Raw genomic sequence first — 27,662 nt, 5'->3', positions numbered from 1 at the left:
CACACTTCATTCCACAGGTATTTACTGAGTTCGTCTTAGGTGTCAGGTGCTGTTTCTTTTTTTTTTTTCTTTTTGCGGTACGCAGGCCTCTCACTGTTGTGGCCTCTCCCGTTGCGGAGCACAGGCTCCGGACGCGCAGGCTCAGCGGCCGCGGCTCACGGGCCCAGGCACTCCCCGGCATGTGGGATCCTCCCGGACCGGGGCACGAACCCGTGTCCCCTGCATCGGCAGGCGGACTCCCAACCACTGCGCCACCAGGGAAGCCCTCAGGTGCTGTTTTTGGTGCTGGAGGTACAGCAGTGACCACAGCAGAGCAGACCCTTGCCCCCATGGAGCTAACAGTTCACAAGGGGAAAATATCACAATGTGGGTTGGAGATAAGGAGCGGCAAAAGCATTACAGCCGCGGGGGCCCGTGGACCCCTAGGGTCTGTGGAGGGTCCACAAAACCCTCGGAAATTGAATGTAAATGTATGTGTGTGTTCGTGTTCACACAGGCATTTTCATAGGGAATGGACTCATCCAATTTTATTGCATTCTCAAAGGGATCCATCCATGACCGCCTTGGGCATGGGGGTCCTTATTCTAGGGCCTCTTGTGCAAAACGAAGGAGTTTGACCTTGAGGTGGAAGTTCTGGGAGCCAGTCATTAATTTTGAGGAGTGAAAGCATCAGAGCCTGACACTGCGCTCCTGCCACAGAGAACTCCTTGTGCCTTTTCTGCTGCTAAGCCCTTGCTCTTGCTGTCTCTTCCCGAGCTGGAGGAATGGAAAGGGCCACACTTTCAAAGCCAGACAGACCTGACTTTGCATCCTGCTTCTACCCACCATTTTCCAGCTGCCAGCCTCCAGTCTTCTCCCTCTGTGAAAAGCTCTGAGGTTTAGATGAGCCTGTAATGTCTGGAGGATTTAACGAGAATTTTTGTTTGGAAAGTGCCCAGCATATAGTAGCCACTCGGCAAATTTAAGTTCCTCTCGTGGCTAGATGGCTCAGCCGTTCAGAGAGCCCCTCCTGTCTGGGGTCTGGAACTTCCTGGGCAGTTGCTCACGTGGCCACAGAGCTTTGTGAGTATCACGAATATCACTCTCAACACACTAATAAACTCACATCTGTATTTATTTGCCCTTGACCTCATCCCATTAATCCACACCACAGTTCACCCTCTATTTTACAGATGAGGAAACTGAGGCTCTGGGAGGTTGAGAGATTTACCAGGAATCAGTAAGTGGCTGGAAGCATCCCATCACCATATCTTCTAAAATAATAATAATGACGGTAGTAACAACAGTGAACATTTATTATGCTTACTTTGTGCCCAGCGCTGTGCTGAGCACTTTACCTGCCTCATAACCCTCAATTCCAGCCCCCACCTCTCGGCAGTACTATTGTAGGTACTGCTGTAAGGTAGGTACTATTGTTATGAGAACTTATAGGAGGAAACCGAGGCTCAGAGAGGTTAAGCAACTTGCTCAGGATAACCCAGGACAGTTTTCAAGTCCACTCTCAGACCTCGATCTAACTCCACAAAGAAACCCGTGTCATTCTGCCTCTCGGAAAACTCTACTCCCAAGTGCACAGTTCAAAACCCCACCCAAGGCTGCCCTGCATCGCGGTCAGTCCGCTCCAGCCGAGTTGTTCTTTGTTTTGACCAAGGATACAGAGGGCGCTGCCCCGATTCGTCTGGGGGGCCGAGGGGGAGGGCAGGGGGAGGGAGTAAGGGTGGACATTTTAGGTGCAGGGGCGTGTGCCGGGGAGAGTATCTGGGGACCAGAGGACGAGTCACGTGCCCGTGAAACTCGACCTAGGGGGAGGGTTAGGGAAGGGAGCCCCCGCCCCTACCTCGGGGTGCAGCCCCGGCCGGTTTTAAGTACAACTGTTCACTCCGTCGATCCACTTCGTCCTAGCCTCATTTCGCGGATTGGTGGCGCCCGCCGGGTTCCCGTTCCCCGACTTCTTCCGATGGGACCGAGGCGGTGAGGACACCAGGCTGTCCGGCAGAATCTCCGAGGCCGCCCAGACCCGGCGCGCAGAGAAGTCCCGAGCGCCGCTGCGGTTCCGAGCTGGGCCCGCCGGACACCGGACGCCGAAATTGTGCACGCGCCGCTCCGCGACCGGTCGGCGGCTACAGGAGGCGCGTTTGCCCTGGATCAGAGGTGAGCAGCGGGTGCGGCTGGGGTCCGGGTCCCGGGCTGCACGTTCTCTGAGAGTCACCCGGCTGGCTCCCACCGACACTTCCAGGCTCCCCAAGAAAGACCCGTTACCTGAGCCCGTAGGTCCCGCCTCTCCAAAGCGCGTCCCTCCTTCCCCTTTGGTCTGGCCCCTCGGCGCCCTCTCTTGCTGCACTGCGTCCGTTTAGAGAAACGCTCTTGTCGGAGTTCGAACGGACCTGCGGGAACTCCTAAATGCAAAGCCCCATTTCACAGATGAGAGTACTGAGGCCCTCCGGCGAAGGCATTCGTGCTTTGCTCCGCTCCCTCGCGCCCTTTCTCTCTTGCCCTTCCTGTCCCTCTCTCCTCTCTGCTTTTCTCGGTCTCACCGGCCGCTCTCCGCCCCCGCGCAGCCCGCGTCCCGTCTCCTCCCGCGGCGGCGGCCGTGGCCTAGGCGGAGGGGGTGGGGGTGGGTGCTCGGGCTCCTTCTCTCTCCGGTAAACCCGCCCTCCCGCCAGCCCCTCCGCCGCCACTGCTCTTATAAAGTCAGCGGCCGCCGGACTTCCTGCGGGTGCCCGAGCCCCCTCCCCGGGCGAGAGAGGGCGGGCATGTTCCCCGGCGCGCAGCTGGGTGCCCGTGTGAGTGGGTGGCGCCGGGGGCGCTGGAGGGCCTGCCTGGGTCTCCTTCCACGTGGCAGCTGTCGGCTTGGACCGAGAGACTGTAGGGACTTGGGTCGCCTAGTGCGGAAAGGGGGAGGGCTTGCTGAAGCCCGGCCCCAGAGAAGAGGAGTGGTCTTATAGGGGCAACAGGAAGAGGGGAGGGTGTCCTTGAGCTAACATCAGACTTCCCCTTCCTCCCCCTGCTTGCTTCTGGGGGTCCTTCCTGGAGCGGGAGGCCGGATACTGGCCAGCGGTGGCTTCAGAGCGCGCCCTGCCCCTTGCTGACCTTTGGGGACTTGGGGAAGTGCGGGATTGGTCCCCGGGAGCCGGGCTCTGCGTGCCTTGGCCTGGGTGGAAGAGCCCGGCAGCGCGCCAAGAAGCTGTTGCGCACAGACAGGACCTTCCTTGTCTCTGATAGTGACACGGCGGGAGCCCAGCGCCTCGTGCGCCCCTGGCGCTGCCAGTGCGCCCAGAGCCAGCTCGGCAGCACCCACTGGGAAGCCCAGGGCTCTATGGGGCCTCCATGAAGGCCCCCTTGCGGGCTGGCTCGAGGGGTCTCGGGAGCCACCATGATACAGGATGCTTCTCTGGGTCCTCTGGGCCCTTCGCTCAGTGCTCTGCTCCTGGGCAGGCTCGCGACCAGTATGGCCCCCACGCTGGAGGAGGCGTACCGGAGGCGCTGGTGGATGGCGTGCACGGCCGTGCTGGAGAACCTCTTCTTTTCCGCGGTGCTCCTGGGCTGGAGCTCCCTGCTGATCATGCTCAAGAACGAGGGCTTCTATTCCAGCATGTGCTCAGGTATGCCCGAGAAGGGGCCAGTGGGGCTCAGGAGGGGCAGCAGAGGGGGACGGTGGACGCCGGCAAAGGACAGGTGGCCAAGGAGACAGAAAGCCGGGCTGCTCAAGACAGAGCACGCCGCAGGGGATTGGGCAGCCCCACTTCTTGACCTCTTCAAACTTCCTCTAGAGAATGACCCACTCTACCTCATTCATCGAATCCAGTTTTCACTGAACGCCAGGTGTCCTGCGGGCATCCAGATCCTGGGACTGATCCCTTTGCAGCCTCAGGTCTAGAGCAAGGTGGAGATTCCCAGACGTGCAGCAGCTACTAGCTGGGTGAGGGATTTCTTACTAGGGCTATTGTAAGGCTGAGTGAGGCAAAGGAGAGCCTGCAAGCTGGATTTGATTGTAAAGGGAGGGGGAGGCAGTGTGCTTCTCCTTTTCCAGGCCATTTGAGCCCCCATGTCTTCAAGGAACCATTTGTACAAAGTTAATAGCCTCATTTCCTCTAGGCCCCAACTTGTGGATGGTCCCTGTTTTCCACTTTGGTCACCTTGGCTTTGAATCAGGGGCCCTGGATGCAGGAGTGAGAATTCTAACAATCCTTGGGAGCAGTAACCACATCCCTGCTGTCTTCAGGTGCCTGGAGGCAAGGAGTCGCCCTTCCTAGTGTCTGGGACTTGAGGCTCTCGTGATCTGATAGGTATCTTTCTTTTCTGGGAAGGAGAGAGCTGTGCGGACAAGCTCAGCCTAAGGAGCTCAAGGCATGTGGAGTTTGGCCCTTCCCCTCCCCCCCCCCCCTTATCCTCTTCCTCCAACCTCCTTGCTGTGGAACAGGCTTTGGAAGAAGGCCAGCTTGGGTTAGAATCCCAGCTTCCACCACTTTTAGCAGCTGGGTGACATTGGCGAGTTCCCTAAAATATTGAGCTTCAGTCGCCCGGCCTGCAAAATGGGAAGAAGAGTATCTATGCTGAGGGTTAACAGCGCTTGATCAATGTTAGGGTCATTCCTGGCTTCTGCTGGCTTCTCCCAGCTTCTCCCCACTCCTCAACTCCACTCCCTGCAGGCGTCTGCCTTGGCTGTGGGAGAAAACCGTTGCCTTCGGGGGTGGAGCTGGGGTGCTCTTGATCTCTGGGCAGCACCCACTCTGCTCCAACCCTCCGCCAGCCTTATCTGTAAGGAAGCAGCAGGTGGCACCGAGGGTGCGAGGATGCACATGCATCTCCCGGCCCCAATTACAGGGTGCTGGGGGGCCTGAGGAGGTGGAGATTAGAGTTGGCAGCTGACCAGGGGAGGCAGGTTGGGTCAGGAGGAGCTGGCTTGGGGTAAAATGCTGGGTGCTCCAGGGTGGCTGAGAGAACCAGACAGAGGGGTGCGGGATCCCTTTGCCAATCGAGGCCAGGAGTCCAGGTACCCTCTGAGTTGTTTACCCTGGAGGCTGGAGAGACCTGCCCTTTGCTGCCTACTGGCCTTGATGCCTGCCGCTGCCCATCCGGTGGCTTCTTCCTGCCTTCTCCAGCTGTTTTTTTTTTTTTTTTTTTTGCGGTACATGGGCCTCTCAACTGCTGTGGCCTCTCCCGCCGCGAAGCACAGGCTCCGGACACGCAGGCCCAGCGGCCACGGCTCACGGGCCTAGCCGCTCTGCAGCATGTGGGATCCTCCCAGACCTGGACACGAACCCGTGTCCCCTGCATCCCCGTGTCCCCTGCATCGGCTGATGGACTCTCAACCACTGCGCCACCAGGGAAGCCCCACCTGTTTTTTCAATCAACTTTACTGAAGGTTAATTTACATCACACATTTTGATGAAGTTTCACAAATTTACACACCTCAGGAACCATCACCGCAGTCAATATTTAGAATATTTCCATCATCCCCAAAGCTCCTTCCCTTTTGCTGCCCACCCTTCCACCTTTTTAAAAATATGGGTAAGAGCTAGATTAATATATAAGTCATATACGTTACAATTCACCCATTTAAAGTATACAAGTTAATGGTTTTTAGTTTATTCAGAGTTGTGCCACCATCACCACAACCAATTTTAGGACATTTTCTCTACCCCCAAAAGTCATCCTGGACCCACTGGCAGTACCTCTCCCCCAACCTGTTCTTTTACCCTCAAGCACTAGGCAACCAATCATCTACTTTCTGTTACAGGTTTGCCTATGACAAAAATAGATTTGCCTATTCTGAACATTTCATATAAATGGCATCTTACAATAGGTGATCTTTTGTAACTGGCTTTTTGTCACTTAGCATGATGTTTTCAAGGTTCTTTCATGTTGGCAAATGTATCAAGCCTTGGTTCCTTTCCAAGTCCTTTGCTACCACATTTTATTTATCCACTCAACAGTTGATAGACATGTGGGTTGTTTCCACTTTTTGGCTATTATGAGTAATGCTCGTATGAACACTCATGTTCAAGTTCTGTGTGGACATATGCTTTCCTTCCATATGGAACTGCTGGGCCATAGGGTAAGTCTATGTTTAACATTTTGAGGAACTGCTAGACTGTTTTCCAAAGTGGCTGGGCCATTTTACACTCCCACCAGCAGTGTAGGAGGGTTCCAGTTTCTCCACAGTCTAGACAACACTTGTTATTGTTTATCTTTTTTATTACGGCCCTTCTCGTGGACATAAAGTGTTATATTTTTGTGGCTTTGATTTGCATTTCCCTAGTGGCTAATGATGGTGAGCATCTTTTTCATGTATTTATTGGCCATTGGTATTTCTTCCTTGGAGAAATATCTATTCAGATCCTTTGCCCTTTTTTTTTTTTTGCGGTATGCAGGCCTCTCACTGTTGTGGCCTCTCCCGTTGTGGAGCACAGGCTCCGGAAGCGCAGCTCAGCAGCCATGGCTCACGGGCCCAGCTGCTCCGTGGCATGTGGGATCTTCCCGGACCGGGGCACGAACCCGTGTCCCCTGCATCGGCAGGCGGACTCTCAACCACTGCGCCACCAGGGAAGCCCCCTTTGCCTATTTTTATTTTTTTTATTATTTTTTTTCTTTTCTTTTTGCGGTATGTGGGCCTCTCACTGCTGTGGCCTCTCCCGTTGCGGAGCACAGGCTCCGGACGCGCAGGCTCAGCAGCCATGGCTCACGGGCCCAGCCGCTCCGCGGCATATGGGATCCTCCCAGACCGGGGCACGAACCCGTATCCCCTGCATCGGCAGGCGGACTCTCAACCACTGCGCCACCAGGGAGGCCCCTTTTGCCTATTTTTAAATTGGGTTATTTTTATTATTGAGTTGTAAGAGTTCTTTGTATTGTAGATACAAGTCCCTTATCAGATATAGGATTTGCAAAACTTTTCTCCTACTGTGGGTTGTCTTTTCATATTCTTCATGGTGTCCTTTGGAGCACAAAAGTTTCTTTTTTTGGATTATTTTTTGAAAATTGAAGTATACTTGATTTACAATGTGTTAGTTTCTGGTGTGCAGCAAAGTGATTCATATATATATATGTATATATATACGTACACACACATATATGTACATATTCTTTTTCATATTCTTTTCCATTATGTTTATTGCAGGATATTGAATATAGTTGCCTGTGCTATACAGTAGGTCCTTGTTGTTTATCTGTTTTATCTATAGTAGTTTGTATCTGCTAATCTTAAACTCCTAATTTATCCCTCCCCTCCTTTACCCTTTGGTAACCGTAAGTTTGTTTTCTAGGTCTGGAGCATAAAAGTTTTTAATATTGATGAAGTGCAAGCTATCTTTTCTTCTGCCATTTGTGTTTTGGTGTCATGTTTAAGAAACCATTGCCTAGTCTAAGGTCACAAAGATTTACGCCTGTGTTTTCTTCTAAGAGTTTTAAGGTTTAAGCTCTTATATTTAAACCTTTGATCCATTTGGAGTTATTTTTGTATGACCAGGAATTGAACCTGTGCCCCCTACAATGGAAGCGTGGCATCTTAACCGCTGGACCACCAGGGAAGTCCCAAGTTCATTACTGAGGTGCTCATTAGTGTCGGCTTTGGGGTTCCCCGGCCACACCCTCTGTCTTCTCAGGTTTCTGCTCTCCCTCTTTTGAGGTACACCCTGGGGTAGATGGTTGACCCACCTGTTGGGGCATCACAGCTAAAGAGGACTGTTACTCAGAAGTAGGCAGGGGCAATTCAGCTTATCACACACAACTGCATATCCAGCATAAGTGCCAAAATAATAAAACAGTAGCTGAAGTTCATCAAGCATTGACTATTTGCTAGTTAGATCTTTAGTCCTCACAACAACTCTTTTTATAGAAAGGAAAGCTGAAGCTCAGAGACGCTAAGTAATTTCCCCAAGGTCACACAGCTAAAAAATAAGGAGCAGAGTGAGTATAGTATTCAGCCCCAGAACCTTTCTCCGAGGCCTTAGGATTAAGAGTTCCCCTGGGGGAGCCCCGTCACAGAGAAGACAAGTAGCCAGAGCCCAGTTCTGCGGGTGTTTTGGTGAATGTGGCTGTGTCAGCTGCAGGAAAATGAATGATGGGGCAAGGGTGGGGGCTGGTGAGGAAGGGCTCAGAGACCTGGGATCATTTTGTGAGTACTGTGTGTGTGCAGCAGTCCTTAGAGCCCACCTTTTACATGGCTGCAGTCACTATCCCCATTGCACAGATGGGATAGCAGAACCTCTGAGTTTCAGCAGCACAGCTAGTGGAGCCAGAATTTGGACACGAAGAATGCTTAACCATGATCCTCTCTCCCGTTTTTCCTAGGCCTAGTCATTTGCAGTTCACCTTCATGATTTTACCATTTCTGTGTGCCATAGGTACTATTATTTACTTAATACTTCCTTTTAAATCAATCCACTTTTTAAAAAATAAAAAGCCTCATTTTAAAGTGTAATATTCTTGGGACTTCCCTAGCGGCCCAGTGGTTAGGACTCTGCGCGTCCACTGCAGGGGATGAGGGTTCATTCCCTGGTCGGGGAACTAAGATCCTGAAAGCTGTGCGGCGTGGCCAAAAAATAATTAACTAATTAATTAAATTAAATAAAACTAAAGATCCTGTTTAAAAAAAATGTATAATACTCTTGTAACCTTGAGTTTGATGTTACTCAGACACACATACATCCACACATACATCATACGTATATATTTCTAATACATACATATATGTATATGTGTGTTTGATACACATTCAAATAATGAGACATCAAAAAACATTACCCTTACAGTTGACCCTTGAACACGGGTTTGAACTGCTTAGGATTTTTTCCAGCAGTAAATAGTACAGGATTACACGCTCCATGGCTGGTTGAATCTGCAGCTGCAGAAACGCAGATACGGAGGGACCCCACAAAAGGAGGGCTGACTAAATTACGGGCGGATTTTCCAAAGCACGGGGGAAGGGTTGAGGCCCCTAACCCCCTGAGGTTCAAGGGTCATCTGTACCTCTAAACCCATCTTGAGTGCGCACATGCTGTGCATACCACACTTTGAGAAACACTATTTTCTCTGGCTTCTAAGCCCACCTCTATCACTAAATTACTGCATATGTGTTCCCTGTTGCACCCCATGCTTCACTTGTCTATAAAGTGGGAGAGGTTAGATGTCAAAGACCTCTCCTGTTGTAATGCACATGGACAGAGGTCTTTGCTTGCTGGCTTGGCTTCCCTCTTGGTTCAGAAGTCTGGCTTGATCTGTAAAAAGGTACAAATGAACTTATTTACAAAACAGAAATAGAGTCACAGATGTAGAAAACAAACTTATCGTTACCAAGGGGGAAAGGGAGGGGGAGGGATAAATTGGGAAATTTGGATTGACATATACACACTACTATCTATAAAATAGATAACGAATAAGGACTAATGGGACATTGTAAATCAACTATACTCCAATAAAAATTTTTTTTTTAAATGTAAAAACAACAGAAGTAGCAAGAGCTATTGATATTAACTGTTTCAATTTAGGGGGAGAAAAGGAAATAGACTCTAAAAAAATAAACAAGGGAAGAAATATGAAAAAGTAAATAAAATAAAAGTAATTAAAAACAGTTGTAATAATTTTTCATAACATTTAATCCAACATATCAAAACATTATTATTTCAACATAATATTAAAAACACGATTAATATTAATAAAATAGGTAACTAATAAGAACCTACTGTATAGCACAGGGAACTCTACTCAGTACTCTGTCATGACCTATATGGGAAAAGAATCTAAAAAAGAGTGGATATATGTATATGTATAACTGATTCACTTTGCTGTACAGCAGAAACTAACACAACATTGTAAATCAACTATACTCCAATAAAAATAAATAAAAAATAAAAATAAAAAGTACATTGCAAAAAAAAAAGAAGTCTGGCTTTATCCAACCACTCAGAGTCATCAGGCCTTAGGAACTAGCTCTTATTAGTCAAACTCACAAGAGGCTGATCAATTTAAACCAGAGAAGTGAATGCATTAATTGACCTTGAGTTATTCGCCATACACTAGGCTGGAGTTCTCCACCAACAGAAGAACACATTTCCTCGCCAGCACTAGCGCAGACTTTGAAAACTTACTAAGCTGCCCTGTTCAGGATAGAGAGGCCCATTGGGGTAACGGGGAAGTGTTGGCTTTGGAAAGGGTCTTGAGTTTGAGTCTAGGCCTGCCTGTAAGAAGCTGTGTAACTGTGACTTACCTTGCTTCTCGGAGCTTCATCATCTATAAAATGGGGATCATTACACTCACTTCCTAGGGTTGTGAAGATTGAATGATATATTTATATGGAAAAGCGTGGCACAAAGTAGGTATTAATTAGTTGAGAGCTAGTGAGGGAAAGTGTCATTTGATTGTGAAAGACTTAGGAGCAGGGACCGTGTCTAATTCAGGGGCTTCAAACTCAGATGCCAACAGGGGCCAGGCAGTTAGTAACACTTGGGTGGTAATGTCAACATGAGGATACAGTCAGTAATAGTACATCTGGTGACAGATGGTAACTAGACTTACTGTCGTGATCATTTTGTAATGTATACAAACAGCAAATTACTACGCTGTGCACATGAAACTAATATATTGCGTGTCAAATATACTTCAATAGAAAACCTAATAATAATTGGGCCAATCAGGGCAGATATAAGATGGCAAATGTCTGAGACCTCATGAAGAGGTGAGGACGTGGGTGACTTAGAGAGGGCAAGCCCCGGTGAAAAGGAGTGGTCTCTACTCAGCTCCAGCAATGGCCAGATCTTCTGACTTACTAAAGAGAAGCCAGACTTCTGGATTTTTAGGTGATAACTCCTGATTTTAAACTGGCACCCAATTAAAATTTGCAAGCCAAGCAAAATATGGGTGGGGTTCATTGCTGGTCACCTGTTGGTAGCCTCTGGTCTAAATTAGCATTGCATTTCTTCCTGCTTTACCCACTGTCCCGACCCAGTGCCTGTCGTACAGTAGATGTCGCTTGAGTGTATGTAGATTGAATGAACAGGTGCAGACAAACCTGGTGGAGAAATGAACAGTGACGATGAAGATCATTAAACTGGGGGGGGGGGCTAGCCTGAACCCCAGAGGCTGTGTGCTTTAAACCCCTAACCCCTTCTTTCAGGCACCTGAGCACCCCATTGCCCAAGGGGCTTTCTCCTCTGGTTGGCCAGCACTCATGCTTTGAAAAGAATTCATTCTCTTCTTCCTTATGTCAGCCTTCTGCCGCCTGCATGCCCTTTGGATACCTGAAGTCAGGGGTCACTGCCACCACGGAGGGCAGATACTTCCCCTTCCCAGCATTCAGCACTACCATGTCTTCCTGTTTTGTTCTCTTCATAGCACCTGTGACTCTTTATATCAGTGTCCATTTGTTTCCTTGTTTATTATCTAATACAAGCCCCATGAGAGCTGAGAGCTTCCTGTCTTACTCACCGTGAGATCCCCGGCACCTAGAGAAGAGGCGCATCACATCGTGGCTCTCCCAGGGGGCCATCGTCTCCCCTTCATCAGCTGTTTCAGGACACCCTCTCTGGGCCCGGACCCTTCTCCAAGTGAATCTCCTAAGGAGCCTGGCTTAGGCATTCTCTGCTCCTTTTTACAGGCAAGGGGCCTGAGCCTCAAAGAGAGGAAGTTACTTGTCCAAGGTTGCACAGCTAGTAGGAATGGTGGTGGGAATTCAGACCCTGGTCTGTCCACCTTCCAGGTGCACCCTGACTTTGCCCTTGGCAGTGATGCTTAAGTAACAAGTAGGAGGCAGGGGAGCCGCCACCTCGTGACTCACTGAGCATTGGGTGAAGTGAAACCCGCCTCCTTCCCACGCCACCAGCCTTTTTCATTAACTTGACACAACTCCAAGTTGGCCTTTTACCTGGAGGACGCGTCTTCTCGGAGGTGGACTTGTAGAGGAGCACTGGAGGGCAGTGCCGTGGTCCTAATTCTGTGCCTCAGTTTCATTATCTGGAGAGTGGGGATACTTTATTAGCTGACTCCTGGGGCTGTCGTGAGTTCGTACAGTGACCGCTGAGGACATGCCTAGAACACAGTTAAATGCTCGACAAATACTAGCTGTTATTTTATCAGAACGTCATTTATGGGGAAGCGTCCTCTAAGTTTTAAGGGAATTCTTGTTAAATCATTTGAGCATCACCCACTGATGTCCCGGATTCGAGGGTGCTTCCTATTGGATCCTATTGGCTGGATCCTATTGGGTATCCTCAACCCCTTAAGCTTGGACACTGAGTGAATATTTCAATTTGGTAAATACTTCGATGTCCGTTAGTCCATTTGAGCTAGTTGAGGCCTCAGGCTGGGTATATGACTCTCCCTGGGTCAGATACTGATTGCTGCCGTTTATGGAGCCCCTTCCCCACCAGAGCAGGCATAATTCCCAAGTCACCTGGTTAGCAGCCAAGCAGAGGCATGCGGCTTGAGTGCAGGACCCCTGATCCCAGGCCTCTCTCCTGTGCCCAGCTGCTCCCGCGCTCACGTGCTGCCTTTCCCTCCCCCTCCTCAGCTGTGAACACCACCAACACCAGCCAGGATGGGCAGCCCCAGTGGCTGAGCTGTAGCCAGCAGGAAGAGATGCTCAACCTGGGCTTCACCATCGGCTCCTTCGTGCTCAGTGCCACCACTCTGCCGCTGGGGATCCTCATGGACCGCTTCGGGCCCCGGCCCATGCGGCTGATTGGCAGGTGAGGCGGCTGGGCTGTGGGGAACTGGAAGGGGCTTTGGGGAGCTGCCGGGCAGGACTGGTGCGGCAGGGGGAGGGGAGGCGCAGGGTGTTCAGCCCCTCCCCCTTCCCCTGCATCTCCACAGCGCCTGCTTTGCTGCATCCTGCACCCTCATGGCCCTGGCCTCTTGGGACACCAAAGGTGAGATGTCTGGCCTCTCGTGTCCCCACAGGAAAAGCATGGGTGGGATGAAGGTGGGTGTTACCCCAGCTCCTGCCTTTAGCCGCCCGCAGCTCCCCAGTGCCTCATGCATCCCTCCCCGCTTCCCAGTTCTGTCTCCGTTGATATTCCTGGCGCTGTCCCTGAATGGTTTTGGTGGCATCTGCCTAACGTTCTCTTCACTCACGGTGAGTATGACAGGTTCCGACTCGGCAGTAGGGCACCCAGGAGTGCGGGAGGGTGAGGGTGGGAGAAGGGCCTGTGGACGCAGATCACATGCACGTGTGTGTGTGTGTGTGTGTGTGTGTGTGTGTGTGTCCCCCAAGCCCATACATCTGTTGAACTCTGTCCTGGGGCCACAGCACAGAAAGAACTGACAACTTCTTCACCTTTCTGGAACTTATATTCAGGAATTGGGGGAACAGACAACCCTCAAAACAAGTAAACTAATAAATGATATCCCTAGTCATAAGTGCTGGAAAGAATAAAGCTGGGTAATGCGAAAGTAAGGCCGGTGGGCAGCTTGAGACAGTGGGCGTGTGTTTGTTTGCCACGTTGTGTATATGTGGTGCTGTCCGTGGGTAGGTAGATGTATTTGTGAGTGTGTTAGATTGAACCATATAATACTGCCGACACTTGACTGTGCTTGACCTACAGAAAGGGCTTTTTCACTCGGCTTGACCTCTTACATGTGTGTTTGGCGTGTGTTACTCTAAGTGTATACGCGAGTGAGCGTGCAGAAGGGTTAAAGGCTTCAGCGTATGTGGTGGGAGGAGGGGTTCCTGGCCGGCCAGCCTCGGGCTGTTTATCTCAGAGGAGGGCCGCCTGACCGCCAAACTGGGTGTTTTTTGGCTGAATTTCACCTCGCCCAGCAACCGCCTCTAATTCCAGCCCAGGACATTTCACAACTTTCTAAGGAAGCGGATCCCTTCATCCTCACCTCCCTCCGCAGCCCCTTCTCCACGCTGCGCACCTTGGCTCAAGGCCCTAAAGCCTTTCTCTCCCCTGCCCTCCGGGGCCTAACCTTGCACCCTGCCCTGGGGCGTAGGGGGCTCTCCGCCCGCAGCCCGCCCCCTGCTCCGCCACCGTAATCTCCAACCAATGACAGGACCCGGCTCCGGTCCCGCCCCCGGCTCCGGTGCCGCCCGCGCCAAGGACCCCGCCGCTCCCCCGGCCCTAGCGCTTCTCGGTGGCGTCCTTGCAGCCTTCCTCGCACAGACAGGGTGCCAGGGGGTCAGGGCGGCCCCAGCTGTTTTTCATAGCCGCCTCGAGGTTGATGGGTCAGGTCTCTGTGTTTATTCGCCTTCCTCTCCAGAGCTATTTGAGATCCCCTTCTGGACCCCCGTTCTTCCCTCTGTGGAGAGGGTTTTAGCTTTGTATGGCATCTAAGACGCTTCCAGCTGTGGGATCTGTTGACTGGGGGGAGGAGGGAGAGGTGGGTGCACACGAAGGGCTGTGTGACTTTGCTTTCCCCTCCCCTGAGGGCCCGGCTCAGGCCAGTGAGTAGAACACACAGTCAGTTCTCTACTGGTAGGAATTCTGGGCCTGCCCTGTGGGTCAGAGCCTCCTCTTCTGGACACCTGGCCTGCCCCTGTTTCCCCCCTACTCCCACCCTCACCTCCTTAGTCGTCCTGTTACTTGTCCTGGCTCAGTAGAAACCATGGACTGGGGGCCTCTGGGGCCACCGAGAAGGTTAAGGGGCACCATCCTGTTACAGAGCCAGCCATGGTCACAGCCTTGGGTTCTGGGATAGAACTCGGATGGCCAGGACAGGGGAGAAAGTCAGTAACGTGCTCTGTGAGCTTGAGTATGTTCGTTTCCCGCTCCAGGCCTCAGTGTTCTCATCTGTCAAAGGGGTTGTGTAGGTTAGTGCTTCTTAAACACCTAACCCATGGGTTATTAAGAGGCGAGTCATGATTAAGGGGTTCCATAAATAAGTAACTTGGGAAACCATAGGGTTAAACAAAATTTCTCTTTGTGGGCACTTCTTCATGTGGGAGGGGAGTACAGCCCGGTTTCCGACCCTGATTTTGCCTTCGAACTTTTCTGTTGTGACTCTGGGGCTGGTGTTCCTGGAGGTCACGTCGAGGACTACTGGGCTAGAAGCTTCCAAGGTTGCTCGGGCGGAGAAAAGGGAGCCCTGGGCAGGTGTCAGGGCCTCCCTGCTCACTGGCACTTTTCTCCTCTCTCAGCTGCCCAACATGTTTGGGAACCTGCGTTCCACTTTCATGGCCCTCATGATCGGCTCCTATGCCTCTTCTGCCATCACGTACCCGGGAATCAAGGTACGGAGCTGCCTGGGGAGCGGGCAGCTGGTGGTCAGTGAGGTCGCTTGGCCTTCTTTCTGCCTTGACACAAGAACTGGGTGGGGCTGGGTGCATAGTATATCTGGTGACCTACTTCCTGCCAGGCGGAGGTCAAAGCACGGCAGGGCAAAGCACTGCAGCGTCATGGGAAGAGCCCAGGTGCTGCTGTGGACCAGTGGGTCTGACTTCTCTGCTTCTCTGCCCAGGCCTTCATCCTCGCTCCTGGGCCAGTGCTTTCTCAGCTGATGTCCCTGCCTCCGAGCTTTTCCCTCTCTAAGCTGTCATTCACATGACTTCCAGAATGACCTTAGATGGAGGACTAGCTCGTCCACCCACTCTGCTTCGCCTACAGAATCAGGTCCAACCCCTTCACATGCCTTCAAGGCCCTCGCCTCTTTGGCCTCACCCCACCTTTCAGGCCGCATCTCCTTCCCCAGCCCTGAAGAGGCTGGATGACTTGGGTCCAAGGTCACCAAGCTAGTCCAGGTCTGGCCAGCTCCTAGACAGCTCAGCCTGGTGGACCTAGAGCCGGAAGGCCTGAGTTCTAGCTCTGGGCAAGTTTGGGGCCTCTTTTCTCCCTCTGATATCAAAGTACCCTTCCAGCTGGGCTGCACCATGCCCCTCAGATTCTGCCTTGGGCAGTTAATTTATTGGTTTAGAAGGCACTTGCTCAGCATCCGTGGCCAGAGGAGGTGGAGAGCACACTGATGGGGGTGACCAACAATTGTTCAGGTAGGAGCAGGCCTGGAGGCTGGGGGTCTCCCTTCCCTTGACTAAGGCGGTGGGATTTGAGGAACCAGATCTTTGCAGGTGTGGCCCTTTGAAGTTGTGTCCTGCTCCCAGGGAAGAAAGAGCCCCAAAGCCTGAGGCCCAGGAGGAGCAGTTTCCCCAGGCAGCACTGGAGCTTGGAGCCTGAGTGGAGGGCAGACAGCAGCCATCCCAGGCAGAGGGTGGCAGGCAGGACATTTCTGCATACCTGGCTTCCTCCCTAGAACAGTTGCTACGTTGGCACAGAATCCCAATCAATACAGAACCTGCTTGTCCTGGGGTTGGGAGGCTGTGGGCAGAGTGCTTGCACACGCCCCTCCCCTTTCAGTTGTCACACCTGTGCAAGGTGAGATAAGGCTTCTCAGACTGGGTTTGTCTTTCCCCCAGGGAGGGTGCCCAGAAGGGGCAGGATAAACACGGTTAGGCGCTTTCATCATCCTCTCTTGTACATAAAATGAAATGACTTTCATGTGAAAACAAACGTGTATGGAGTCAAAGGCAACACTGGTGTGTCTTTTTAAGATAATAATAGAGATTTCAAAGACATTTTGAGCTTGTGGCCAGCCCCTTTGGCACCGTGTGCGAACTATTTCACACCTCTTGAGGGAGGCTGGGGTGAGAAAGGAAGAGGATGATGGGGCTTCTAGATCCAACTCTTAACTTCTGGTCTTGGTTTCTTCATCTGCAAATTGGGTACAAGGAATGGGGTAGAAAAGACCTCCTCTAAGGCCTCTGGGGCCTGGGTTCTACCTCCAGCTGGAGGACGCAGGCCTGGGGCTGGGCAGCCTCCTCCATGGCCCGCCCCCTCCCCCGACAGCTGATCTATGACGCCGGCGTGTCCTTCATGACTATCATGTACACCTGGTCGAGCCTGGCCTGCCTCATCTTTCTGAACTGTGCCTTCAACTGGCCGAGTGAAGCCTTTCCCTCGCCGGAGGAAGTCAACTACAAGTGAGTGACCGGGCGGTGTGGGGTGGGAGGGTGACCGGGCGGTGTGGGGTGGGAGGGTGACTCCCCCGCCGCAGATCTGGAGGCCGGGGTGTGGTGGTGTGATGGACAGAAGCAGCTGTGGACTCAGAGGAACCAAGATTTGCCGAGCATCTGAGCTTTCCAAGTTCCGCTTTCTCATCTGAACTGTGGGCCTGATCCCACCCACCTGCAGGTGTTCTGAGTAGATCAGGCATAAAGCAGGCAGCCAAAACGTGGGGACTGTCTTCTCCTGTCCAGGATGGGATCAGAGCAGGAGGGACTGTGGCAATAGTGCCATGTGCTACGGGGACCCAGAAAGGGGGGAAACAGAGGAATGAAATCCCACCCTTTGGGGGGCAACCTGAATGCCAACTTTACCTACCCCCCATCAGTTCCCCAGGGGACTGGAGTGATGCTCCACAACCAGGCACCTAGGGTGCCAGTCAAGTAGCTGATACTGATGGAGCATCTCCTGTGTGCCAGGCACTGTGCTCAGCCCTCATTCTCAATCAGCTCTGTGACGTGGGTTCTGTTATTAACTCCATTCATAACAAAGGCACAGGGAACAAAGTGGCTTTCCTAAGGTCATACCACTGAAGGGGGGCGGGATGAATCTAAGGCTGGAATCAGAACTCCAGAGTTTGAGTTCTTTTTTTTTTTTTTTAATTTATTGAAGTATAGTTGATTGATAATGTTGTGTTAGTTTCAGGTGTACAGCAAAGTGATTCATATATATATATATATATCTGTATATATTCTTTTTCAGATTCTTTTCCCTTATAGGTTATTATAAATATTGAGTAGAGCTCCCCATATTATACAGTAGGTCCTTGTTGGTTATCTATTTCATATATAGTAGTGTGTATATGTTAATCCCAACCTCCTAATTTATCCCTCCCTCCTTCCCCCCACCCCAGAGTTTGAGTTCTGAATGCTGCCTCCATGGCTACAGCCCAAGTGGAAAACGGCGCATCCATCCTTCACTTAGTGTGTGCTGAGCTGGCCCCTGGGCCGGGCTCTGAGACACACAGACACAAGCCCTGCCCTTGGGAGCGTGTCAGTGCGCACGTCAGTGCTGGTTAAAGGGGGGCTTGGCACCCCTGGGACAGCACTCCCTAGAGGCAGGCTGTTGAAGGGGGACTCTGTGTGGCTGGTTCCCACGTGCTGTGGCCTGGCTACTGGCAGGGAGAAGATCAAGCTCAGAGGGCTGGCCCTGGATCACAAGGTGACAGGTGACCGCTTCTACACCTATGTGACCACCGTGGGCCAGCGGCTGAGCCAGAAGGCCCCCAGCCTGGAGGAGGGGGCAGACATCTTCATCTCGTCCCAGGACGTTCGTGACACCTCAGAAAAGTCTGCTGAGAGTGAGTGTCTGGTCAAGGTGCCAGCTTTGGGGGACGGAGAGGATGGGTCCTCGCGCGTAGCGAGCACGCATGCCCAAGTGCTCATTCTCCCCTCTTCAGTTCTCACAACACCCCCTCATAGAGGTGGGCCTGCTCCCGGTTTCTAGAATGCGGGCAAATCAAAGTCCCAGGGAACTCTGGGAAGGCTCAGATTCAGGGGTACTCTGCGGGATTTCCGGGATGAGGGAGGGGCAGCTTCCAGAATGGGGCAGGGTGTCCGGGCCTGTGGGAGGGCTGGTTTCCTCAGGGCTCCCTGCAACCTCCAAGCCTCTTGCGTCAGATACTGCAGGTGAGCCAGCCTCCAGTCTGGGTCCTCTGACACCTGGTTGGTTGGCGCCTCCTGCTGGCTACAGGAGGAGCTGCACCTGCCTTCTGCCTGGGCCACTTTGCAAGGTGACAGCTCTGTGATTAGTGGAAGGACGATGGGCCTGGGCGTCAGGAGATGGGGGTTTGAGTCCTGCTTCCCAATTGCAGACTATGTGACTTGGGTAGATCACTTAACCCTGCTCTCACTTTTCCCGTCTCTCTTTTTTTTTTTTTTTTTTGCGGTACGCGGGCCTCTCACTGCTGTGGCCTCTCCCGTTGCGGAGCACAGGCTCCGGACGCGCAGGCTCAGCGGCCATGGCTCACGGGCCCAGCCACTCCACGGCATGTGGGATCTTCCTGGACCGGGGCGCGAACCCGCGTCCCCTGCATCGGCAGGCGGACTCTCAACCACTGCGCCACCAGGGAAGCCCTTCCTTGTCTCTTAAACTAGCACTAAGAACATCCACCTCACAGGGAAGTTAGTTGTGAGGATTGAATGAAGACAGGGATGTGGAAGCTCTTTGCAAACTGAAAATGCTGTGAAGTTATGAGTCCGATCCCCACTGCTGATCCTCCCATGGCAGAGTTGTTACAGGCGTGAGCTGAGTCCATCCCGCCTGCATCCCACCTTCCAGCCCCATGAGCTTGGGCAAGTAATTGGGCATTCTGAGCTACAGTCTCCCCATCTGTAGAATGTGCTGAAGATAGGGTTGTTGTACAATTTGATTACATGGGATAATGCCTGTGAAGTGTGCAACACAGAGCAAGTGCTTAATAAATAGTAGCTCGAGTTATTATTACCACGCCAAGTCTACGGTACACACCTGGAGGTCACCTGAAAATGTTCTAGTGAGGGAATTCCCTGGTGGTCCAGTGGTTAGGACTCCACACTTTCACTGTTGAGGGCCCGGATTCGATTCCTGGCTGGGGAACTAAGGTCCCACAAGCCATGCAGCGTGGCCAAAAAATAAAAGAAAATGCTCTAGTGAGATAGTTACAGAGCTGGGCAAGAACTTGGAGGTCAGTAAGGCTGAACCCTCGTTTCTGAAGAAACTGATGCCTCGCCGAAGTCACAGCGTCAGAGCCTCTGCTAGAACTGCATCAGCTGGGACACCCAGAGGCAAGTGGAAGATCTGGGGCTCAGGGGCACCTCCTGCTGTCTCCCCAGAGTCTGTGCCCTTGCGCAAGAGCCTCTGCTCCCCCATTTTCCTGTGGAGCCTCCTCACCATGGGCATGACCCAGCTGCGGATCATCTTCTACATGGCCGCTATGAACAAGATGCTGGAGTACATCGTGACTGGTGGCCAGGAGCATGGTGAGGTGCAGCCGAGCCCACTGGGGGCTGGAGGTGCAGGGGGTCACCCTGGCTGAGCTCCTCTCACCCTGGCTTTCCCCTTCCACCCCCAACAGAGACGGACGACCTGAAACAAAGGGTGACAGAGACAGGTAGGGGGACAAAAGCTCGGCTCCTTGCCCACACCCACCCCGCCACTGCCTGCTGTAGGGGGAGCCTGGACCCACCCTTGTCGCCCTGGGTGTTTTGGGGATCTAAGAATTTGGGGGTGAAAGGAAGGTGATTCTGGCATTTTCTCTCCTCTGCTGGATGTGGGTGACAGTGCCCACTAGGCTGCTGGCATCTGTCATGTCAGCTCCTGACCCCACTTCTCTTCCTGCCCTGCCCAGTTGAGTTCTACTCGTCCGTCTTTGGGGCCATGCAGCTGTCATGCCTTCTCACCTGCCCTCTCATTGGCTACATCATGGACTGGCGGATCAAGGACTGCGTGGACACCCCCACTGCTAGGTGACCTGCCCAGGGGTGGTGACAGCTTTGTGCTTTCACAGCCAGCATCTTATTTCATTCTCCCAAGGGTCCTGGGAGAGAAGGGGTACATCCCCATTTTACAGATGAGGAAACTGACATTAAGAGGGAACTTGGCTGGCTTGATAATAAGTATGGCTGACCTCAAATGCTGACTGTGCACTAGGCACTTGCATTGTCCTGTTTAGTCCTGCACCAGCTCCCTGAGGTAGGTACCTACATTATTATCCTCGTTTCACAGATGAGGAGCTGAGATACAGAGAGGTTAACTAACTTACCCAAGATCACACAGTATTTAGTAGTAGGTGCCAGAACCTTTGTTGTAAAGAGTACACTCTAAAGCCTTCTTACGGTTTAGAAAGAGATAGAGTTGGTGTATTAGACATCTATTGCTGTATAACAAATCACCCCCAAACTTGGCATCTTTAAACAACAAACATTTATTATCTCATAGTTTCTGAGAGTCAGGAATCTGGGAATGACTTAGCTGGGTGGTTTTGTCTCAGAGTCTGTCTGAGTCTGTTCAGACTGGTATAACAAAATACCATGGACAGGGTAGCTTATAATCAATGGAAATTTATTTCTCACAATTCTGGAGGCTGGAAGTCTGAGATCGGGGTGCCAGCATGGTCAGGAGAGGGTCCTCTTCTGGGTGGAAGACTTCTCGTTGTGTCTTCACATAGAAGGACCTAGGGAGCTCTGTGGGGCCTCTTTATAAGAGCACAAGTCAAATCCCGGAGCCCCTACCCCTACCTCTATTTTTTGTTGTTGTTGTTGTTTTCTTTTGGCCATGCCACGCGGCTTGTGGGATCTTAATTCCCTGACCAGGGATCGAACCCGGGCCCCCTGCAGTGGAAGCTTGGAGTCTTTACCACTGGACCGCCAGGGAATTCCTGGCCCTACCTCTTAATACCATCACGTGGGCATTAGGATTTCAACGTAAGAATTTGTGGAGGACACAAACCTTCAGACCATAGCAGGGTCTCTCATAAGGTTGTGGTCAAGCTGCTGGCCAGGGCCGCAGTCATCTGAAGTACTGACTGGGGTTGGACAGTCACTCCTAAGCTCACTCATGTGCCCATTGGAGGAGGTTCGGTTCCTCCCCACCTGGGCCTCTCTATAGTCTGCTCATGACACAGCAGCTGGCTGGCCCCAGAGCAAGACAGCTAAGGGAGGGACACCAGGACAGAAGCTACAAGGTCTTTCATGACGTCATCTCAGAAGTGACATACACGAGTGAGGTTGTCTTCTATAGGCACACAGAGTAACTCTGGAACCTTGTAGAAGGGGACTATACCAGGGTGTGAATGCAGGATGCGAGGATCATCGGGGCCGTCCTGTGGGCTGGAGACCAACAATGGGTCTTTTTCTCCCCACCACATTTTATTTATTTATTTATTTATGGCTGCCTCGGGTCTTCGTTGCTGCACGCGGGCTTTCTCTAGTTGCGGAGAGCGGGGGCTACTCTTGGTCATGGTGCGCGGGCTTCTCATTGCGGTGGCTTCTCTTGTTGCAGAGCACGGGCTCTAGGCACGCGGGCTTCAGTAGTTGCAGCACGTGGGCTCAATAGTTGTGGCTCGTGGGCTCTAGAGCGCAGGCTCAGTAGTTGTGGCGCACGGGCTTAGTTTCTCCACAGAATGTGGGATCCTCCCGGACCAGGGCTCAAACCCATGTCCCCTGCATTGGCGGGCGGATTTTTAACCACTGCGCCACCAGGGAAGTCCCACACCACTGGGTCTTGCACGAAGGTCTTCTGACCGCTTGTGTTCTTTTTGTGTTGATCCAAACGGTCCTGTTTGTCCTGAGAGGATGGGAGAGGGAGACTAGGAGAGAAGTCATCTAAGGATGCGGCTTCCCTCCCTGGCCCTGGTACCCAGTCTTCCTCCTCTACGCTCTGTTCTGACGGCCATGGTCCATCAGCAGGGCCCTTCTCTCGGACCAGTGGGCAGCCTGTCTTCATCTGTCTCAGCCTGCTGACCTCTCCTTTGGGCCAGCCTCAGAGCCCTTGATTATGCTAGAGGGAGGGGCTTGCTGGGCAGTCAGGGGCCAAGCGGCTGTCCCTAGAGTGTCATCTAGTTTTGTCTAGGCTGGTGGTCAGGGACACTTTTGTGGGGGTTTCTGATGAGAGATGGTGTGAGAGCTCCCCATTCTCCACCTTCCTTCCCATCCTCGATTCTTAGACTTCAGTGTGCTCATGAAATAGGAGATAGTTTTCCAAATGCAGATTCCAGCGCCCACCCCCTGAGATTCTGATGTTTGGGGCAAGACCCTGGCATCTGCATTTTAAAGAAAAGCTCCAGATGATGCTGGGGGAGCCATGCTTTGAGAAACACAGGGCTGGAAGAATGACTTTCTCCCTTTTCTGCTACCCTGAAAGGGGAGGGACCAGGCTGAGAACCCAGGGGGTGGGGAGGGCCGCCAAGGAGGTCGGGGCAGCGGCCGGTGATGGCCTGTTGGCCTGTTCTCCTCAGGGACGGGGTGGCCACCAAGTCCGTCAGACCACGCTACCGCAAGATCCAGAAGCTCACCAATGCCATCAACGCCTTCACCCTGACCAACCTTCTGCTCGTGGGTTTCGGCATCACCTGCCTCATCAACAACTTACACCTCCAGGTACCGACTTCCATCCTCCCCGCTCTGCCTGCCTTGCAGAGTGCTGCCCCAGGCATGGTTCACCGTGGCAGGTGCCTTCCAGGAAGCAGGGCTCCCGTCCTCTGGGTCTGTTTTCTGGGCTCTCCAGGAAGTGTTTGTAGGAGGTTGGGTTGGCGAGGGGGCAGGCGTGTGCAGGCTCCGTTCCCCTCCTCACCGTCACCGGCCTTCCTCCTGTGTCCGCACTGTTCTCAGCTCTCCCCACTCTCTTTTTGGTTTCAGTTTTTGACCTTTGTCCTGCACACCATGGTCCGAGGCTTCTACCACTCGGCCTGTGGAGGCCTCTACGCAGCAGTGTGAGTCAGCTGGGCTCCTGGGCTCCCCTGAGCGCGCCCTTCCGCAGCCTCCCTGGACTGCTGCTGTGTCAGGGCTGGTGAGGCTGCTCTGGAGGCTGTCTGGCTCGCTGCCCTCCCCCCAGCTCCCTAATGGCAGGGAGCTCACTTCCTCAAAGGCAGCCTGCCCCACGGCGGGATGACCCCACTGTCAGAACGTCTTCCCTCAGGGGCAGCTGAGATCCTTGGTTGCATGACACTTGGGTCCTATGTCTGCTCTCGGGAACGGACCCTGGAGGAGTGGCCTCTCTCCCAGCGCCAGCCCTGTCGAAACTTCCAGACAGCAGTCTCGTTTGCCTCCTGACTTTCCTGTTTCATGTCGAACAACCCCCTAGCCTGCCCCACCCCCCTGGCCCTGGTCCCTGTTCCCTTTTCCCTTTTCCTTCTGGTTTCCACGGCTGAGGGTCTCTCCAGGGTGTGATGGAGTAAAAGAGCGGTGACAAAGTTGTAACTGTCCTGGCGCGCTTATTACTCCATCGTGGGTGTGGCGTGAGATGCTGACCCCATGCCCTCATTCAGACCTCAGAGGGCAGCCCCAGCCGGACCCTGGAGTCTCCTTGCTTCCACGCCCTCATTCCTCACAGCCCACATCCAGTCCACCAGCGAGCCTGCCCACTCCGCATTCCACAGACTCCAAACCCAGCCCTTCCGAGCATCTCCAGCGGTGCCACCCCCTGGCCTGGATTATTGCCGCCGCCTCCTGACCGTCCCTGTGTCCGCCCTTGCTTTCCCTCCTTATTTTTAACACAGGAGCTGGAGACACCTGTTAGGACATAAGTCTCTTCACATCACTCCACGACTGCCCGTCTTATCTCACGTAAAGAAGAAGCCAAAGGCTTCATTGTGGCTTAAAAGGCCCTACAGGGTCCGGCCCCCACCCCAGGGACCTCTTCCTTCGCCTCCCCACCTCGCTCACCCCCTTTTCCCACATGGCTGCCTCATGCCACAGAAACCCTATGTGTGTTCCCTCTTCAGGGCCCTTGGACTTGCTGTCCCCTTTTCTTGGCACATGCTTCCTCCAGATATCCACAAGGCTCCCAGCCGTCTCACCTTCTCCAGGCCTTTCCCCAGCTGTCCTTGTCTCAGTGGCCTCTGCCAGCCATCCTGTCTACAGTCGCAACCCCCTAGATACCCTCACCCCCTTCTCTCTGCTGAACTTCTCTCCATAGCACTTACCACTTTCTAACACACTGTGTGTTTTCGGTTTTGTTTTGTTTTTTTTGGCCACGCCCAGCATGCGGGATCTTAGTTCCCAGATCAGGGATCGAACCCGTGCCCCCTGCAGTTGAAGCACAGAGCCCTAACCACTGGACCGCCAGGGAAGTCCCAACGGTGCATTTCTCTTGCTTGTTGTGTGACGACCACCTGCACGCCGCCCCCCAACCCCCCACCCGTCGCCAGAATGCCACTTCCATATCTGTTTGGTTCATTGCTGTATCTCCATCCACCTAGAACAGTACCTGGCATGTCATAGGAGCTCAATAAATATGTGTTAAAAGAATAAACAAACAGCCCAGCGAGGTTAGTGCTATCCCTGTTTTTAGGGAAGGAAGTGAGGCTCAGAGAGGTTGAGTAACTTGCTGTTATCACACAGACAGTAGGTGTCCGAACCCAGTAGCTCAGTAGCCATGAAGTCACAGCATACACCCTTGAGGCCAGGGCACGTGCAGAGAGCCTGAACTCTTAAGCTCTGCCCTGACTGGCTAACGAAGAGTGATATCTAGAGAGGGACGGGACAAAGTGGGGCTGGAGAGGACCACGCCCCTCACAACGCCCTCCCTCCTCTCATTGACAGGTACCCGTCCAACCACTTTGGGACACTGACGGGCCTACAGTCCCTCATCAGTGCTGTGTTTGCCCTGCTCCAGCAGCCGCTTTTCATGGCCATGGTGGGACCCTTGAAAGGAGAGCCCTTCTGGGTGAGAAGTCGTGGGGGTGGGGTGGCATGGGGGCAACAGGATCCCCTTCTTGGTGCACCCAAGGAGTTGAGGATGGGGGCTCTTGTATGGGATGGGGTCCCTCGCTCTTATCTCAGCCAGGAGGCACCTTGGAGGTCTCTAATCAGGGGGTTCCCAAGCTGGCTGTCCATCAGACCCGCCCACAGATTCCCCAGCCTACTGAATCAGCATCTCTTGGCCTGGGCCCAGGAAGCTCCCAGGTGATTTGTACAGTAGCCCAGTCCTGATCCAGTCCAGTTCCACCCGATGCAGGGGTCTTCTCTCCAGAGCCCCTAGAAGGGGGCTCCTCCAGACCCTCTTAGTCAAACGCCCACAGCGATGGGGTGCCGGTCCTGTACAAGGAGGCAGCTGTTGGTCTTGTTGGAAAGGCTTTTCTTTACATCGAGCTCACCTCACCTCCCTAAAGCTGATATCTGCCTCGGGGGCCCACCCACTCCCCAAGACCATCCTGCCAGAATGATGACGAAATGACAGCTGCCATTTCCCAAGTGCTCACCAGGTGCCAAGCGCACCGTGTGTTTTGTACTGCACGTTGCCACAATGGCCCAGAGAAGGAGGTGCATCGAATTAGGATGACTTGCCCAGAGCCACACCGTGAGTAACGCAGGGTGGGATGTGCGCTGGGTCTGAGCCCATGGGAGGTGGGCTCGGACCCAGGCCTTCTATCCCAGGCTGCACCCCAGTGCTATTAACTGCCTGGGAGCACCACTCCCAATGGGATCCCATTGCCAATGCCCTCAAAGGTCGAGGTTCCCAGCCCAGGCTACCCAGACGGCACCAGATCATTTGGGCACCAGCATTAGCTGGGGTTCAAACCAGGCTCTGACACTTTATAAGGCTGCCGAACATTCAGTGAGATGCTGGTGGAGAGTGATTGCACACAGCAAGTACTAGCTCGATCTATCATTCTGGCCCAGGACCTGGACTAAAAATGGCTGCCTTCTCCTCCCTGTGGGAGGCTAAGGAGGATCCCTGAGGGTGATGAGGGTGAACAGGTACCCACTTGACTCTCTTTTCTCTCTCTCTCTCTCTTTGCCCTAAAGGTGAATCTGGGCCTCCTGCTGTTCTCACTGCTGGGATTCCTGCTACCTTGCTACCTCTTCTACTATCGCACCCGGCTCCAGAGGGAGTACATCACCCACTGGGAGGGCCCCCTGAAGGTGCTTGGCAGCCCTGAGGTGACTGCCTAAGCCTCTGAGGGGCCTGGGTGACAGGCAGTCAAGGCCTGAGCAGCCAAAGGGAATGCCTCGTGGCTTTTCTACCTGTAACCTCCGCACAGAGCCAGGCGCCGGGGATCTATAAATACCAAGAGAAGTTCTATTTTTGTAGGGACTTGTTAAAAAGGAAAAAAAAAAAAAATCCCCACAGCAGTGCTCCATTGACTGAAGATGTCCCCCGTGCTAGGATCGGACCTTCTTGCTCCTGGGATTGGGGGAGACCAGGGTGCAGCCCTGCCCTTTCTCTGGGCCTAGGGGTCTACCTGCTGCTGCTTCCTGGGGGCTTGTGGGATCAGTGAACAGGCGGCCCCTAAGATCTCAGCTGTGCAGTGTCCAGAGTGTGCAGGCATGTGTGTGTGCATGTGGGCATGAAACTCCCTGCCTCTCAGAGGAAAGGGGGCCTGAGGTGCTGGCTGTGTCCTGAATGCTGCCGCATGGGCGGTAAGCCCCTTCCCGAGGCTGGAGGGTGGGCTCCCTCCCTGATGCTGCTGCTGCTTACAGATCTTAGAGGAAATAAAAAGGGAAGTGAGAGACTGGCTGGTGTGTACCTGCCTGTGACTTGGGGGAGGGGGGTGTCTTCCCACACCCCATCCCTCGTCCTCAGCCAGGCTCAGCTGGGCATTAAGTAGGACACCTGAAGTGCCAGCCTGTCCACCTGTGGCTGGCTGTCTGGCTCACCTCCCTGTTCTCAACCATGCCCTGCCCTTAGTGTCTGGAGGGAGTCCAGATCCTGCCCTCTGCTCCTGCCCCCCACTTCTCAGGGTTTGGGGTACATCTGGGAGGTTGGCCTTTCTCCCTACAGGGGATAAGGGCAGGATGCTTTGGAGAGAATGCTAAGGAATGCCTCTCAAGCTTTCCTATCCAGGGATCCCTGGAGGGAGGTCTGTTGCAAGTAACATTCTTTATAGTGTTTTATCTTAAAACTTCATGCAAATTTTGAGCTTCATTTTATGCTATATTCATATTTACTTTTAGCAATAAAGTGAGGCTTTAAAATTACCTGCATCAAGGGAAGACACTGTCTTTGAGGACAAGGGACCTTCCAGGAAGCTAT

The 27,662-nt window shown here is 53.0% G+C and overlaps 1 protein-coding gene across 4 annotated transcripts; it reads left to right on the top strand.

The window, feature by feature from the left end:
- Positions 1–1,361: 1,361 nt before the first annotated feature.
- On the top strand, positions 1,362–27,662 carry SLC43A1 (solute carrier family 43 member 1). Of its 4 annotated transcripts, XM_081240078.1 has the most exons (15): positions 1,362–2,151; positions 3,436–3,602; positions 12,506–12,683; positions 12,808–12,863; positions 12,993–13,069; positions 15,074–15,166; positions 16,773–16,906; positions 18,110–18,288; positions 19,802–19,948; positions 20,044–20,079; positions 20,317–20,434; positions 22,924–23,065; positions 23,324–23,397; positions 25,229–25,352; positions 26,435–27,662. In XM_081240078.1, the coding sequence occupies exons 2-15, from the start codon at positions 3,449–3,451 to the stop codon at positions 26,579–26,581; spliced, it is 1,659 nt and encodes a 552-aa protein (XP_081096204.1). In that variant the 5' UTR covers positions 1,362–2,151; positions 3,436–3,448; the 3' UTR covers positions 26,582–27,662. The 4 variants fall into 4 exon arrangements, with proteins under 4 accessions (XP_081096204.1, XP_081096206.1, XP_081096205.1 ...); XM_081240080.1 differs by lacking the exon at positions 1,362–2,151 and having other exon boundaries at positions 3,425–3,602; positions 25,798–26,572; XM_081240079.1 differs by lacking the exons at positions 1,362–2,151; positions 23,324–23,397 and having other exon boundaries at positions 3,425–3,602.

Source organism: Mesoplodon bidens, assembly GCF_964165515.1.
Source record: "Mesoplodon bidens genome assembly, chromosome: 7".
Lineage (NCBI taxonomy): Eukaryota > Metazoa > Chordata > Mammalia > Artiodactyla > Ziphiidae > Mesoplodon > Mesoplodon bidens.
Note: the sequence above shows the minus strand (reverse complement) of the source record. Positions and strands in the feature narration are given on the sequence as shown.